This window comes from Candida margitis (assembly GCF_024628925.1).
Source record: "Candida margitis strain CBS 14175 chromosome Unknown scaffold8, whole genome shotgun sequence".
Taxonomy (NCBI): domain Eukaryota; kingdom Fungi; phylum Ascomycota; class Pichiomycetes; order Serinales; family Debaryomycetaceae; genus Lodderomyces; species Lodderomyces margitis.
Genome location: NW_026261749.1, coordinates 219,751 through 232,903, shown reverse-complemented (window position 1 = coordinate 232,903; position 13,153 = coordinate 219,751). Strand labels below are relative to the sequence as shown.

Genomic DNA, 13,153 nt, shown 5'->3' with positions numbered 1-13,153 from the left:
CTTCTTTTTTTTTTTTTCATGACGTTGACGAGATATCAAAGGGGGGATGCTATAGAAGGATGGAATGACTGTCCGACGCCCCTATCACTCTCCGAGAACAGCTCACAAGTCTCTTTATCAGGTGACGAAGCGCGACAGAAACGTCAAGACATATTAGTCCAACTAGGTAAAGTGTTTGATCTCCCGTTGTCACTACCAGAGAGGGAACTAACGCATTATAAAGGGAAATTGCTGATCCAGATTCAAGTTGTCAGTGAACAACATTTACCATTTATTGAATCAGTATTCAACGAAATACTAGCTGGTGAGGCAGACTCTTCTAAATTGAAGTCAGAAGTTGTTGATTACATGATGAACCATGACGCAGTCAGTGCGTGGTGTTCGCCTTTGAAAAAGATTGTTTCTAGTATACCCAAGGTCTAGATAATGTACAATATTATATTTAAATAGAATAGCCAAAAACAGACTTAAAAATATATATACCAAAAGTAGTTCCCCACCGAACTAAAAAAAAAAGAAAACACTTTTAAAACTTCTTTCTTCTTCCGATTTGGGCTTGGAAACCAGTCTTTATAGAAGATACTGATCTGGTGGAACCACATGCCTTACAGCTCAAGAAATGCAATCTATTGGCACTCTCTCTCTTCAATTCGGTGTTCATACTCTTGCATGTCTTACATGTCACGTATTCAATAATGTATCTTCTCAACACACTCTCCATTTGTTTTGGTTGAAACTTACCTTTTAATATCAACCTCTTTTCACCATCAATAGAACCAGAAGTACCCAATTCGGCGAACAAAAATTGTATCAAGTGCTCAGGGTTTCTTTGTAAAACGGTGGCAATTTCTTGCACATTGGCAAACATGGTCTTTTTCGAACCTTCTCTTTGGCATACTGGTGGTGGGATTCTGAATTTAGGACCCGATCTGTCTCCAGCAAGTTCAGGATTGTTTTCTTTTAAAATTTCAAAGAAACGCGATAATAATTCATCGTATGATAAGCCGGCATCGGTTTGAGCCAACTTGCTTCCATTTAAAGCATCATCTGCTTGCTCATTAGTTGTGTCTTCAATTCCTGCTTCTTCCAATTGTTGTTCGAATTCATTCAAGTCCAAGTTCTTGGTACTCTTCTTTTTCTTCTTCTTCAAGGTCAAGTCACCCAATGTAGCAGTGACATCGGCTTCTGCACTTGGTGAGCTAGACTTTTCGACTGATCCTTCCGTCTTTTTGGAGGATGAGGACTTTTTCTTCTTCTTCATTCCCGAAAATAGGTCATCAACGGAATCAGTGGCTGCTGGTGTTGACTCACTGCTTTCTGGTGCAGGCGATGCGCCATCGACTGGCTTCTTGACTTTCTTCTTCTTCTTTAATGATGGGTCAAAACCTAAATCAGACATATTGGTGTTGTGTAAGGAAGGGGAGGATATATGTGTTGGTGATAAGATCTGAAGGCGAAGGTAGTTATGACTCTAGATGTTTCTTTTTTAAAGCTGAAAAATTTTTATGTCATTTTTTTTTTGTAAGACGCATTTTTTAATACACGACTTTGGATTAAATAATATAACTGAATATGATTAGAAAAAGTTGTCTATGATATTCTATATACAACTTATATCACGAGTCAAGAGATAAGCTTGCAGTTGAATTTTCAAGCAGTTGGTCACCTTTTTCTGCTTTTCCAACTTGCTTGCTCTCCACTTTAGCTGCAAAAGCTGCCTCCCTAGCATTATCATCAGCCAATTTACTTTCTTTACCCGGTTGATAACTAATCCTGGTGTTTTCACCATCTTCCTCAACTTTGAAATCTTCTTCTGGGGCGTACTTTTTCAAAAACCAATTTTCTACGTCGACTTTCCCATTGTTTTCTGCTTCATATATCGAATCATGGCCAGCCTCATTCTTCTCAAATGCATCGGCTTCATATTCTTCAACTAACAATTTGACAGCTTCCAAATGTCCATTATATGCTGCCCAGTGCAAAGCCGTATTTCCCGTTTCATTCTTTGCCTTCGTTAGACTTATAGCTTCTTGCTTGGGTATAATTGAAAGAAGGTACTTGACTGTGTCCAAGTGACCATTGGCAGCAGCCATATGTATTGGAGTGGCTAAAGTCATGTTGTCTTTAATATCTAGTAATGATTCTTTGGGTATTTCCTCAAATATCTCCTTCAATGATTCTAACTCACCTGCTCTTGCTTCGGACATGATTATATCCATCTCCTCCTGTGTTAGTTTATTATCTTCCAGAGTCATATTGAGAACTTATAGTTACTGTCACTGGGTAGCAAAAGGGGTGGAGTGAGTTTCAAAAAGGAACGGGGAATATACTAACTGATTAGTAGCAGTGGTGATGATGATGATGATGTTAATGATGGGAATACAAAAAAAAAAATATTGAAACCATCGCAAAAGAGTACTGCATGTAGACTCTTTGGCATAATGGCTGAACAAAGTAAATTGCTAACTCTTTCTGCTGTATACTCAGTACCATGTCACCAAAAATAGAAGAACTCTCAGACGATTATGGGGTGACTAGAAAACCTCAACAAGTGCCTGACTCCACTTCCTCCAAGAAAGTGCCCAAAAAGAATCCGTTTGCTGATGACACCAAAAAGAAGACCATCAAGAGATCTGCAGACGAAGTGTACCCTCAACGGAAAGGGCTCAATAAACCCCAGTTTAAAAGAGATAAACCGATGGACATCTTGTTCGGGCAATTGGAAGCATTGCTAGACTTGTCTTATGATCAATTGACCTTGGATACACTTTATATACGTATATTCAACCAAGACGACACCAATGGTGGATCGAGGTTAAGAGTACTTGATTACCTACTTGAAAAGTTACTAGAGATCCAAAAGTATTCGTTGGAGCCACAATTCAAAGATAAATCGATAATTGCGATATCGCTACACGATGTCAAAACATTTAGCAAGCTTGTCAACACTATTGTGATACATGGAGTTTACCCTGCGTTAAATGTATTCCACATTGGCATACCGTTTGAGAAACGAGTATTGAAAGAGATGAAGGAGAATAGAAAACCAGTCACAATAGACAAGATCACCGAACCTGAGCAAGCCATTGAGCTTTTAAAACTCATTTACGACAAACTCTTTATCCTTTTTCAGACTACATCCGATGTTACTGAGTTACTTAGAAAGGGATCGGGTTTATCTGACTTTATCACCATTGCTATTGCCTTGAATACGATACCCAATATTGATCACAACAAGTATTCTACAGAGTACTCAACAGTGGAGAAAGTGCCAGACACTTTTGAGCTATTCCAAGTCTACTCCCTTTTACTAACAACCCCATCACCTATCTACTTTAAAACATTTGTTATAAGCCATTTACAACTACTTCACTATAACGCACCACGAGGTGATGGATTACTCGCCTTGATTGAATACGTATTGGGTTTACGTGACCAAGACGAAATTGAAATCACGAAGTTTGATCACGTTGCTAATGTTGTGTTGCTGAAACCTAAAGCTATAAACACAAGAGAATATTTCACATCTATTGGGAACCAGTGTTACAATCTATTAGTCAATATAAATCGACCAACGGTGGCATCGTGTGTTGCATATATCCTTGAAAAGCTTTGGAGCAAAAATAGATTAGTGGTTCAAGACTTCTTTTTAAAGCAGGTGTGGGACAAGTTCAACCCCAAGCCAGACCAATCGAGAGTTTTAGTCACTGAAGCTCAACTAAACAATGAGGTAAATGTATTGTTGTCGTTATCAAGAAAGGGATTAGAACCAGATTTATTCAAGGCAGTCATGGCACCAATTATTGTTCCTATTTGGGGCTACTATTTGTTCTTGAAAAGAAATGCCAAGTCGGTTGAGGTGATTTCTAATATAATGACGACGTATTTCACGGTGATGAAGGACTTTGATGCTAAAGACCTCGCTGGCATTGATCTAATAGCAAAGAATCTTTGTTTCGAAAGTGGAGAAGGATGGGGCTTTGCATTCGGAGCCAATAATTTGGTGCAGATAGAAAAGAGCAGCCACCAATTCAAGTCAGAGAGCAAAGAGACCAAAGTTAACAATTTCATTATCAATTTAGATTTCGCATGTACAAACTTTATCACATTGTTGGAAAATGCCGATGACGATATTATACAGGGTCTTTTTGTCAGGATATTGAAAAGCTGGTTATCGGGGTCCAATTTACTTGGGGATGATGAAGAGAGCCCCTTTATTAAGCTAGTGGACTTGAAGTTGTTGGAGAGTATCGGAGACAAATTTAAAGAGAGCCTCGCGAGAACCCCTTCAGAGATGTTGCTTATTGTGCAAAGCTTCTTGAATGCTAATTTTGATGTTGATGAAGATGGTGATGATGCAATGCACGATTCTGATGACGAAGATGACGATAAAGAAGAGATTTTGCCCGTATTGTTGGAATTGCTCTCTGCCATTTTATTGGAGAACGATGTCGTGATAGATGATCAATGCACTGAGCTTTTATCAGGAATCAAGACATCATTATTCAATCTATCCAAGCAAGTAATCAATGAGAATGTCAAGCTGTCAGCCCGTGCACTAGAGACGAGGATAGCCAACATTCTAAGTGGGGATATCCCAGTTACTAACGCACTTGACGCTCAAAAATTGACATTGAGTAGAGCAATTACAAGTTTGAATGATCCATTGGCACCAATTCGAGCACATGGGCTTTATCTTTTACGCCAGTTGATTGAATCTAAAAGTGAAGTGCTCTCTCTAGATTTTGTCATTAATTTGCATTTAGTACAATTAAAAGACCCAGAGCCGTTTGTTTATTTAAACGTTATCAAAGGATTGGAAAGCTTAATAGAATGGGATGAGCCTGTTGTCCTCAAGACTTTAAGTGGCCTATATATGAATGAAGAGACAGAGTTGGATGAACGGTTAAGGATCGGTGAGGTCATCCTTCGTTATATTCAAGTATCCCACGAAACGTTTCAGGGAGTGTCGGCAAACCTCATTGTTGAGTCTACATTGTCAATTATTCGTAGGCATGATACAGACGATGATCGAGTGAGAATGTCAGCCATATCACTACTAGGAATGTGTTGCAAAGTTAACCCCATTGGATTAATTGGCAATTTAGAAAATGCTTTAGATTGTGCCCTTGGTATCCTCAATTTGGAAACCAATGAAGACAAAGCAATTATGAGAAGGGCGGCAGTAGTCTTGATTCTAGATTTAGTACTAGGTACTTCTGAAACAGACAAGGTTGAGTTCCCCGAAAAATACCGCGAGAAGGTAATTACAATTTTGAAATATGTTGCTTCTACCGACAAGGATATTTTTGTCCGAGAGCAAGCACAAAAAGTGTTGGACACGATTGAAGAGTTGTTCAAATTGGCCATGGGTTTATATTTCGAAAAACAATAACTAAATTTACAACATAGAGTTTCAATGAGCAAATCTAAAATCCAAACGTTTGTTTCCATCATCGGTGGTATTTTTTCTATAATCAGCCTTTTGTTCTTCCGTCATTGCATCCCATTGCTTTGCTTTTGACTTGTTTCTCCAGATATAGTAATACTTGGTCAATACCAACAATGGAATTACTGACAAGGTTATACACCACAATTGTAACAAACCTCTTTTGTACAATGGCCTATCATCTTCACGGAATATATTTTGTGCAATAATTGAATCCATTTGGACAAACATGTTGTACATGGCTGAACAGATGGATCTAGTCCTTACCGAGTTTGAATTTCTCGATACCCATGACACAAGAATAGCATGGATGTATGGGTGACCTAAGTATATTGTATTCAAGATGTAAGTGGGCCACACTTGGATACCAGCACCAGGCCAAAACCTAATCACTCCAAGCAATATCGCTCCATAAATTGGGGCAATCAATGATACATAAGCTCTATCGTTGAGTTTTTCAGACAACCACGTTATTGCAAGGAGTGTTGATATGTATAACACGGAAACCGGGATTGTTAAAAGATTTGTGTCAAAAGTACTGAACCCGAGAGACCTTGTCATCAACGTGAAATACGATCCAAAAGTGAGTTGTCCAATATAGGCCACCAATCCAATTGCGTATAACGGCCACATATCATAATCAATCAAACATTCCCACAACATCTTCAATGAAAGTGCTTGTCTGTTATGCATGGTTCCTTTGGCAGGATCATCACGCAAGATCCGATTAACCACAATCTTCTCCTCGCGTTCAGTAAACCAACCCTTTGGATGCATCCAATTCTTTGTCTGCACTGCCGATGGCACCATCATGTAGAATGATAAAACACCGATGGATAAAGTGAATAACACTTCCCAAAGGAAAAGGTGAGCCCAGCCGGGCCACCTAAACACGCCTCTTAATCGCAATATACCAAAGGCGAGAAGCGAAATACAAATCTGGGTGAGTGTTAATGTTGACCAAAACCAAGATAACCGAATTGGCAACTCTTTGCTGGTGAAGAAGTAACTCAACCACAACACAAGATCGGGAATGAATCCACCTTCAATGGCACCAATTAAGCAACGAGTAATGAAAAATGAGACTCTGCCATTTAGGGCAACTTGGCACATTGCCACAATGCTCCATGCACAAATCTGAATAGGAATAAATACATCTGGTCCAAGACGTTTGGAAATCATCTGAGATGGAATTTCAGCAAGCATAAATGACAAATAGAAAATCGTGTTTCCCATATTATAATCATCAGTGGTTAGTCCCAAATCACCCAACATATTGTCAGTAACAGCTTGATGTAAGTTAACTCTGTCAATTTGTAAAGCAACAAACATGAGACATGCGGCAAGAGCAACTCTAATGTTCAATTTGAATACAACTTTCTTTTCTTCCTTTTCTGCCCATTCAAAATGAGGATCAAAGTGAGAACGGCACTCATACTTTGTTTTTTCGTACAATTCTTTGTAGTATTCGGCTGTTTCACGGTCGAGAAAGGGATTATGGGATTTAGTCAGATTCTCGTGCTCGGAGATGACTGATATTTCCGAGATACTGGTCTTAGACTTTTCAGCTATTGCTTCATCGTGTGACAATGTTGGTGATGGTACTTCCTGCAAATCTGGGTAAGTATGGCTCTCTTTGGGAGACATTTGCTGCTAAATTTGTTGACATAATTGATTCCAAAAAATTCAGCTAGATTTCAACCGGTATTTATGTGGCTCTCCCCGCCCCCCCCCACCCCCCCACCATAGTCCGTACCAGGCAACAAGAGCCCAATTAACACCTCATAATTCGATATACCACAATTTTAAAAATACCAGAGAGTCATTTTGAGATAGTATTTTTCTTTGTCTTAATTTTTTCTTGTCAATTGAAGAAGATGGTAAGTGAGTGGCCTGTTACCAAACATAGATAAACCATATTATTTTTAAGTCACATGGGATAAGTGCACTTAAATCCCCATTGCACCTAATCCTTAGTCTGCTGTTTTTTCAGACACCTCATACAACAAATTATATCCGAGGTCCAATTGATGTCTTATTAGACCATATATATATCTAACGTTGTGGAGTTAGCGCCGCCAACAATCAAAACGTGAAAAGCATAATTCAGCAGCTCTTGGTAGTATAGTTGCCCCACAGTTGTAGGGTGAAAAGAGGGTGAGGGAGGTATATACTGGGGTAAGGATGGAATGATCACTGGTTGAAAAAATTAAGCTTTTTTTGGAAATGAATATTTTATTTGTCTCATATTTCCGGATGTTGATACTATAATTTTGCAATGTAAAAGAAGAGGAGCAGTAGTTGTCGCCCCTGATGTGGTTTTTCTTCCCCACAGTGGCGTAGTTAAGATGAAATGAGACATATGTAAAATGCTGCTGGATTTTAGTGGTCATTGAAGTTGTTCCCCAATAAAACTTTAAAGAAAACCAAAAGAGTATTGCTAGTATATACAATGACCAACTCAGCCAAATGGTAACATTATCATTTATTTCAATGGCTTTGAAGATTAACATCTCTTGTATCTCTATGTACCTTCTAAAAATCAATCAATGGTCAAATCTAAAATCTAGCCTCTTGTTTGCCTCATCTTTTGTTGTTAGCCTATATGTGTGTTTCTCCTCCTCTGTCATTGCATTCCAGATCCTATCTCTGCTCTGGTTCCTCCACATAAAGTACATCTTAGTCAACAACAAAACTGGAATAAGTATCAATGTGATGACAAATAGTTGCATGTTGCCTCTTTTATACAAAGGTTTATCATCCTGTCTGTAGATATTGTTACCAATGACATCCCCAACTTGAACAAACATACTGTACAATGATGAGCATATGGATCTGTTTCTAACCGAGTTGGAGTTTCTTGAAACCCATGCAAAAACAATTGCGTGGATATAAGGCTGGCCATAGTACAAGGTATTAATGACCCACGTCGCCCAAATGTCCTTTCCTGCACCAGACCACCATCTGATCACCCCCATTATTGGGGTTGCATAAAGTGGTGCAAGACAACACACCAAAGACCTCTCATTGATTCTCTCAGAAAACCACGAAAGCAGAAGTAAAAAGACGATGTGGATGACGGTTGCGGGTATTGTCAACAAGTTTGTGTCGAATACAGAAAAACCCAAGTGTCTATTCATCAATGTAAAGTAAGACTTGAACGTTCCGTGTCCAATGAATGCAACAATCCCTATAACATAAAAGGGCCACATATCATAGTCAATGAGACATTCCACCAAGTTTTTTGGACTAATTGCTTGACGGTTGTTCATGGATCCTTTACCGGGGTCGTCTCTCAACACTCTATTTACCACAATCTTTTCTTGTCTCTCTGTAAACCAACCCTTTGAATTCCACTTTGTTTTCGTTTGCACAGCACTAGGAACCATCAAGAACCACGACGCAATTCCAATTGACAACGTAAAAGCACCTTCGATTAAGAATAGAAACTGCCACCCATGCCAGCCCCAGGTGTTGATTCTCAACACACCAAAAGCCAATAACGAAGTAAAAATTTGGCATATGGACGACATACTCCAAAACCAGGACAATCTTATGGGCAAATCCTTGCTGGTGAAAAAGTAACTTATCCACACAACTAAATCAGCAACAAACCCACCTTCCAATGCGCCCAACAAGAATCTGGTGATATAAAAACCAACCTTTCCCTTCAATGCTGCCTGTGACATAGCGACAATGCTCCATGAACAGATTTGGAACGGGATGAAAACGTCTGGACCCAACGCTTTGGAAATCATTTGTGAAGGTACTTCAGTAGCAATAAAACTGACGAGAAAGATGGTATTCCCCGTGTTGTATTCATTTGTAGTCATTCCTATGTCTTCCAACATATTATCAGATACAGCTTGCGATAAATTACCTCTATCGATATGCAAGGTGATAAATAAAAGGCACGCAATGAAAACAACACGCCAGTTTAATATTTGGACCACCTTTTTCTCTTCTTTTGCTGTCCAATCAAATGTAGGATCAAATGCCGAATAACTCTCATAGTTGGACTTTGTGTAGAGCTCACGATAATATTCCTCGACTTTAGGGTCCAAGAAAGGATTTGCAGCTAGTTGGTCGGACTCAAATGAGAGGTGTGACCTAATTCTTGTGATGGGTTCCTTGTCAAGCTTTTTTAATCGATCTTCCTTGTCACTGGATGGAGTAGCATGGGCAGAGGAAAAAGAAACATCAACTTGATTGTGATGAGTCATGTTAAGTGAAAGCAGATTGTGTTTGCCAAGCAAATGTTGATTACTGCCACCAAGAATAAGAGTAGATAACCGTTACCATTACTTTCTGGGGTCTTCTTTGACAGTATTTATATACTATGAGTCAAAGCCACCAATATTCACACAAACAATCCCTTATGATGAGGTACTTATTCACATACCAACTCACAGTTTACTGAGAAGCGGCTGTTATAAAAGACAATAACATCCTGGATTCTAAACGTGGAATAGTAGTAAGCTCGGATCGAATGAGTATTTGAACGTAATTGTTCTAACTTGATGGCTGCCAAAAAGAAAATAAGCCGAGCTAAAAAAAGATTTCAGTGAAGGAAAAGGTTGCACCGATCCGAACTGATAGCGGAAGAGCTACCATGAATTGTTAAAACTGTACCGATCTCATCTGATAATTATGAAGCGATTTACAAGTGAGCAATGAGATTAAACAATTGGAAACACCTAGAAATGATTAGTTGTTTGGCACAAGTGGAGTACTGCGTTGAAGGGGTGTCTTTTTTTTTTGCACCTCCTTATGGGTTAAAATGACACCGTACGATCTGCACAATGACTCAGATGAGAAGCCTCTATAGCGAGGTTCAGTCTCTAAAAGGACTGGAAATACCTTCTATATTCAGGAATAATAACAGCAATGAACACTTTACTAGCCCTGGAGGCATGGTTCAAAGAAGATTTAAATAGTTGAAAATTACCATACGGCCTGATTATTAAGAGAAACAAAGTTCTCCACTGCAACACCTTGAGAGTGCACCATATAACTACTAGGGTGAACATACTAACGGCTAATGTAATCTAGACGAATCAATCTAAAAATTAAATAACATATGCTTGAAGTAAAGCAACAAAACACAAGCGCAGAGAGCGGTCCGACTACAGTTTAATCGTTTGGTTACACAAAGTTAAATTTTCACAATCGCACTCCAGCATCAGAAGTAGCTTCTAGACCACATGGAAAAGTACGTCATATAGGTTAAGCGATATATAGTACAATCCCATACCCTGAGCAAAACCAAACATTCGGAAATATCATTTCAGCCACTGCAAATGCCTCAATAAATAATCAACGATTTTCTGATTGGAGAAAAGCACAGTCCCGAAAATTTAATGTTCGAATCTGAAATCTAACCGTTTGTTAGCTTCATCTTTTGTAGTTTCTCTATAGGTTTGTTGCTCCTCCTCAGTCATAGTACTCCAAATCTTGTCTCGGCTTTTGTTCCTCCAGACATAGTAAGCCTTAACCAACAATAAGACCGGGATAAGTGTCAATGTAATGGCAAACAACTGCATATTACCTCTTTTATACAAAGGTTTATCATCTTCTCGGTAAATGTTGTTGCCGATAATACCGCCCAACTGAACAAACATATTGTACAACGCCGAACAAATTGATCTATTTCTGACCGAGTTCGAGTTCCTTGACACCCATGCAACAACAATGGCATGGATATAAGGCTGACCTAAATACAATGTGTTGAGTACCCAAGTAGACCAAATTTCTTTACCTGACCCGGGCCAAAACCTAATAGCCCCAATAAATGGAGTAGCAAAAAGTGGCGCAATCAAACAAACGAAAGACCTCTCGTTGACCCTCTCCGAGAACCAGGATATAAACAACAAAAGAATGATGTGGATTACTGTTGCGGGTATAGTCAACAAATTTGTATTGAAAACGGAGAATCCCAATTGTCTGTTTGTCAAGGTGAAGTATGTACTCAATGTTTGTTGTCCAATATACGCAACAATACCAATGGCGTAAAGAGGCCACATGTCGTAATCAATGAGGCATTTCCATAAATTCTTTGGACTGATAGCTTGACGATTATTCATTGATCCTTTAGTTGGATCATCACGAAGGATACGGTTGACGACAATTTTCTCCTCCCTGTCAGTGAACCATCCCTTTGGATTCCACTTTGTTTTCGTTTGCACAGCACTTGGTACCATCAAAAACCACGATAAAATTCCAATAGTTAGAGTAAAACCTCCCTCGATCAAGAATAAAAACTGCCAACCGTGCCATCCCCAAGTATTTAACCTCAAAATACCAAATGCCATCAATGAAGTAGCAATCTGGACCAAAGATAAAGTAGTCCAGAACCAAGATAACCTAATGGGCAATTCTTTACTAGTAAAAAAATAACTCAACCACAACACCAAATCTGCAATAAACCCACCTTCTAATACTCCAATCAAGCATCTAGTAATATAAAACCCTGCTTTCCCCTTCAATGCCGCCTGCGACATTGCAACTATACTCCAAGCACAAATTTGAAATGGAATAAATATATCTGGCCCTAAAGCCTTGGAAATCATTTGCGAAGGAACCTCAGCAAGCAAGAAACTAACAACAAAAATAGTATTTCCCGTGTTGTAGTCATTGGTGTTCAACCCCAAGTTATCTAAAAAGTTGTCTGATACAGCTTGTTGTAAATTTCCTCTGTCAACTTGCAAACCAACAAATAAGAGACAGGCTGTGAAGGCAACTCTCCAGTTCAACTTCCAAATGACTTTCTTTTCTTCTTCCGCCGTCCATTCAAAGTTAGGATCAAACGCAGAATAACTCTCATATTTTGAGCTTGTGTAAATGTCTCGATAATATTCCTCCACTTGGGGATCCAAAAAGGGGTTCTTTTTCAACTGGTCAGCCTCAATAGAAAGATCTGAATCAATCCTCGTAACCGTCTGTTTATCATTGTTTTTCAAATGATCTACATCATCGATGGAACGTACTGATATATCTGATGAGATTGAATCATTGGTAGAGCGACGAAGACCCATGGTTGGTAATAGTAATGGGTAGTGACACAGGGAGTTTTGATAAATTCTTTCAGTGGATAATTGATTCGATGTCCTGTATTCTGGAACAGCTTCGTCTGTACTTAAATAGTCGTACATGGTTCCCTGTATAAGATGAGCTTATAGTGGCCACAATTGCAATGATTTTTCAAAAACATGTGTTGCAAATCATTGTGGATACACATTAAGCAGGCGGTTATATCCGAAACTGTACATCGTTACTCTATATACGGTATTAATTTTAGTTAAATCTATTGTTTTGAGAAAAGTGTGGTTTTAATTGCATTGACGATAGTTTTTATTTTTTTACCCACTGTTTTTGTCGTTCAATGGTGTGGCTGCGAAATAAAATGTGCACACGTGAGTCTAAGGATTTAGGACAAAAGGAGTCGTTTGGTTTAGCAGAGGTGTACTTTCAATAAATGGAAATTTGTCCAACTTATCTACTTTTTGAAAGTTAGCTTATCCAGAGGTAAGGCACAATCAAGAAAACACGCTTCGTTTATGATTGCACATCTGTCAGAAAAAAGCATCAAATTTGTAACAACAATTGGTATCGCCAGGATTTTTCTTATCTCGTAGTCTGTAAACTTGCCACAGTAGAAGCATTTCACATTGACCAAATTTTAATTTTCAAAAACGTAATTGGCTT

At 38.8% G+C, this 13,153-nt stretch overlaps 7 protein-coding genes across 7 annotated transcripts; 2 read left to right on the top strand and 5 right to left on the bottom strand. All coding sequences in view use genetic code 12, as the record gives it.

The window, feature by feature from the left end:
- Nucleotides 1-18: 18 nt before the first annotated feature.
- CANMA_000810 (uncharacterized protein) lies at nt 19-423 on the top strand (the record flags this gene model as incomplete). Its single annotated transcript, XM_051818203.1, has 1 exon — nt 19-423. One exon carries the CDS (start codon nt 19-21, stop codon nt 421-423), a length of 405 nt encoding a protein of 134 aa, XP_051673625.1.
- Nucleotides 424-526: 103 nt separating this feature from the next.
- SUI3 (translation initiation factor eIF2 subunit beta) lies at nt 527-1,399 on the bottom strand (the record flags this gene model as incomplete). The annotated part of the gene is made up of 1 exon (XM_051818201.1): nt 527-1,399. One exon carries the CDS (start codon nt 1,397-1,399, stop codon nt 527-529), a length of 873 nt encoding a protein of 290 aa, XP_051673624.1.
- Nucleotides 1,400-1,616: 217 nt separating this feature from the next.
- Nucleotides 1,617-2,255, bottom strand: CANMA_000808 (uncharacterized protein; the record flags this gene model as incomplete). Its single annotated transcript, XM_051818200.1, has 1 exon — nt 1,617-2,255. The coding sequence occupies one exon, from the start codon at nt 2,253-2,255 to the stop codon at nt 1,617-1,619; it is 639 nt and encodes a 212-aa protein (XP_051673623.1).
- Nucleotides 2,256-2,491: 236 nt separating this feature from the next.
- Nucleotides 2,492-5,395, top strand: CANMA_000807 (uncharacterized protein; the record flags this gene model as incomplete). Its single annotated transcript, XM_051818199.1, has 1 exon — nt 2,492-5,395. One exon carries the CDS (start codon nt 2,492-2,494, stop codon nt 5,393-5,395), a length of 2,904 nt encoding a protein of 967 aa, XP_051673622.1.
- A 21-nt stretch (nt 5,396-5,416) lies between these two features.
- CANMA_000806 (uncharacterized protein) lies at nt 5,417-7,096 on the bottom strand (the record flags this gene model as incomplete). Its single annotated transcript, XM_051818198.1, has 1 exon — nt 5,417-7,096. The coding sequence occupies one exon, from the start codon at nt 7,094-7,096 to the stop codon at nt 5,417-5,419; it is 1,680 nt and encodes a 559-aa protein (XP_051673621.1).
- An 899-nt stretch (nt 7,097-7,995) lies between these two features.
- Nucleotides 7,996-9,672, bottom strand: CANMA_000805 (uncharacterized protein; the record flags this gene model as incomplete). The annotated part of the gene is made up of 1 exon (XM_051818197.1): nt 7,996-9,672. The coding sequence occupies one exon, from the start codon at nt 9,670-9,672 to the stop codon at nt 7,996-7,998; it is 1,677 nt and encodes a 558-aa protein (XP_051673620.1).
- A 1,134-nt stretch (nt 9,673-10,806) lies between these two features.
- On the bottom strand, nt 10,807-12,600 carry CANMA_000804 (uncharacterized protein; the record flags this gene model as incomplete). Its single annotated transcript, XM_051818196.1, has 1 exon — nt 10,807-12,600. One exon carries the CDS (start codon nt 12,598-12,600, stop codon nt 10,807-10,809), a length of 1,794 nt encoding a protein of 597 aa, XP_051673619.1.
- Between the last annotated feature and the right edge of the window lie 553 nt (nt 12,601-13,153).